Source organism: Callorhinus ursinus, unplaced genomic scaffold (assembly GCF_003265705.2).
Source record: "Callorhinus ursinus isolate GAN/ISIS: 27379988/994484 unplaced genomic scaffold, GSC_fseal_2.0 scaffold13088, whole genome shotgun sequence".
Lineage (NCBI taxonomy): Eukaryota > Metazoa > Chordata > Mammalia > Carnivora > Otariidae > Callorhinus > Callorhinus ursinus.
The window spans coordinates 1-1,121 of NW_027410138.1; the positions used below are offsets into that span (position 1 = coordinate 1).

General features: G+C 54.1%; 1 protein-coding gene across 1 annotated transcript; it reads left to right on the forward strand.

Annotated features, from left to right (window-relative positions):
* Positions 1-36: 36 nt before the first annotated feature.
* On the forward strand, positions 37-1,116 carry LOC112817989 (cell adhesion molecule CEACAM8-like; the record flags this gene model as incomplete). Its single annotated transcript, XM_025865271.2, has 2 exons — positions 37-514; positions 908-1,116. Coding segments are annotated over exons 1-2 (567 nt in total), but the record flags the coding sequence as incomplete, so codon positions are not given.
* Positions 1,117-1,121: the final 5 nt, after the last annotated feature.

Below are 1,121 nucleotides of genomic sequence, written 5' to 3' on the forward strand. Positions count from 1 at the left end.
ATGCTGCTCTGTAATTGACCCTGGAGACAGCCTGTGTTGTAAGCACACAGAGCAGGGCCTTTACTTTCTCCTAGCGCTCAGATCCTCATGCATTTGTCCTGAGCGACACACACCTGCCTAATCTTTGAAGGCTTCAGGTTGGCTGAGAGGTGAGAGATGCCAACTCTGATTCAAGATGCCTGTGGAGGAATCACAGGTACCACCCAGGGCAATGTTCTCTCTGTTGTCTGCACAGCAGGGTTACCCAAACCCAACATCACAAGCAACAACTCCGACCCTGTGGAGAATGTGGATTCTGTTGTAATAACGTGTGGACCTCAGACTCAGAGCACAAGCTACCTGTGGTCAGTAAACAATAAGAGCCTCCCGGCCAGCACCAGGTTAGAGCTCTCCCTGGACAACAGGACTCTCACTATACGCCGTGTCACAAGGAATGACACAGGACCCTATGAGTGTGAAACTCGGAACCCAGTGAGTGCCGGTCATAGTGACCCATTCACCCTGAATGTTCTCTGTGAGTAACTTCCCTTCCTACCTGGCCCGGGCTGTCAGCCCAAATCCACATGCCGGGGGCCAGGCCCATCCATCCTTCCGGGGTCCGAGTCCATGACTCTCAGCTGGACCCCCAGGCTGGCCATTGCTTCTTGTCCCGGGCAAACCTGGGCAGGCCCAGCCTAAGCCAAGACTAGGAGGAGATGGGCTGCTCCTACCTGGGAGGGTCAGCAGCCTATGACGGGAATCAGGTGAATGTCTCAGACCCAGGCTCAGTGAACAAGGGGGATTCTACTGGAACTTTTTAAAATGAGGTTGGAACCCAGCCCAGTGGGACACTGTGGCCCTAATACACACCAGGAACTTCGGTTACACTCAGATTACATCACCTGTGGCTTTATTCTGTTTGCTCCAGATGGCCCAGATGCCCCCACCATTTCCCCCTCAGACTCCTATTACCGTTCAGGGGCCAACCTCAGTCTCTCCTGCCACGCAGCCTCTAACCCGCCCGCACAGTATTCTTGGTTTATCAATGGGAGACCCCAGCCGTTCACACAGGAGCTCTTTATCCCCAACATCACTGCGAATGATAGCGGATCCTATGCCTGCCTCGCCTATAACTCTGGCAC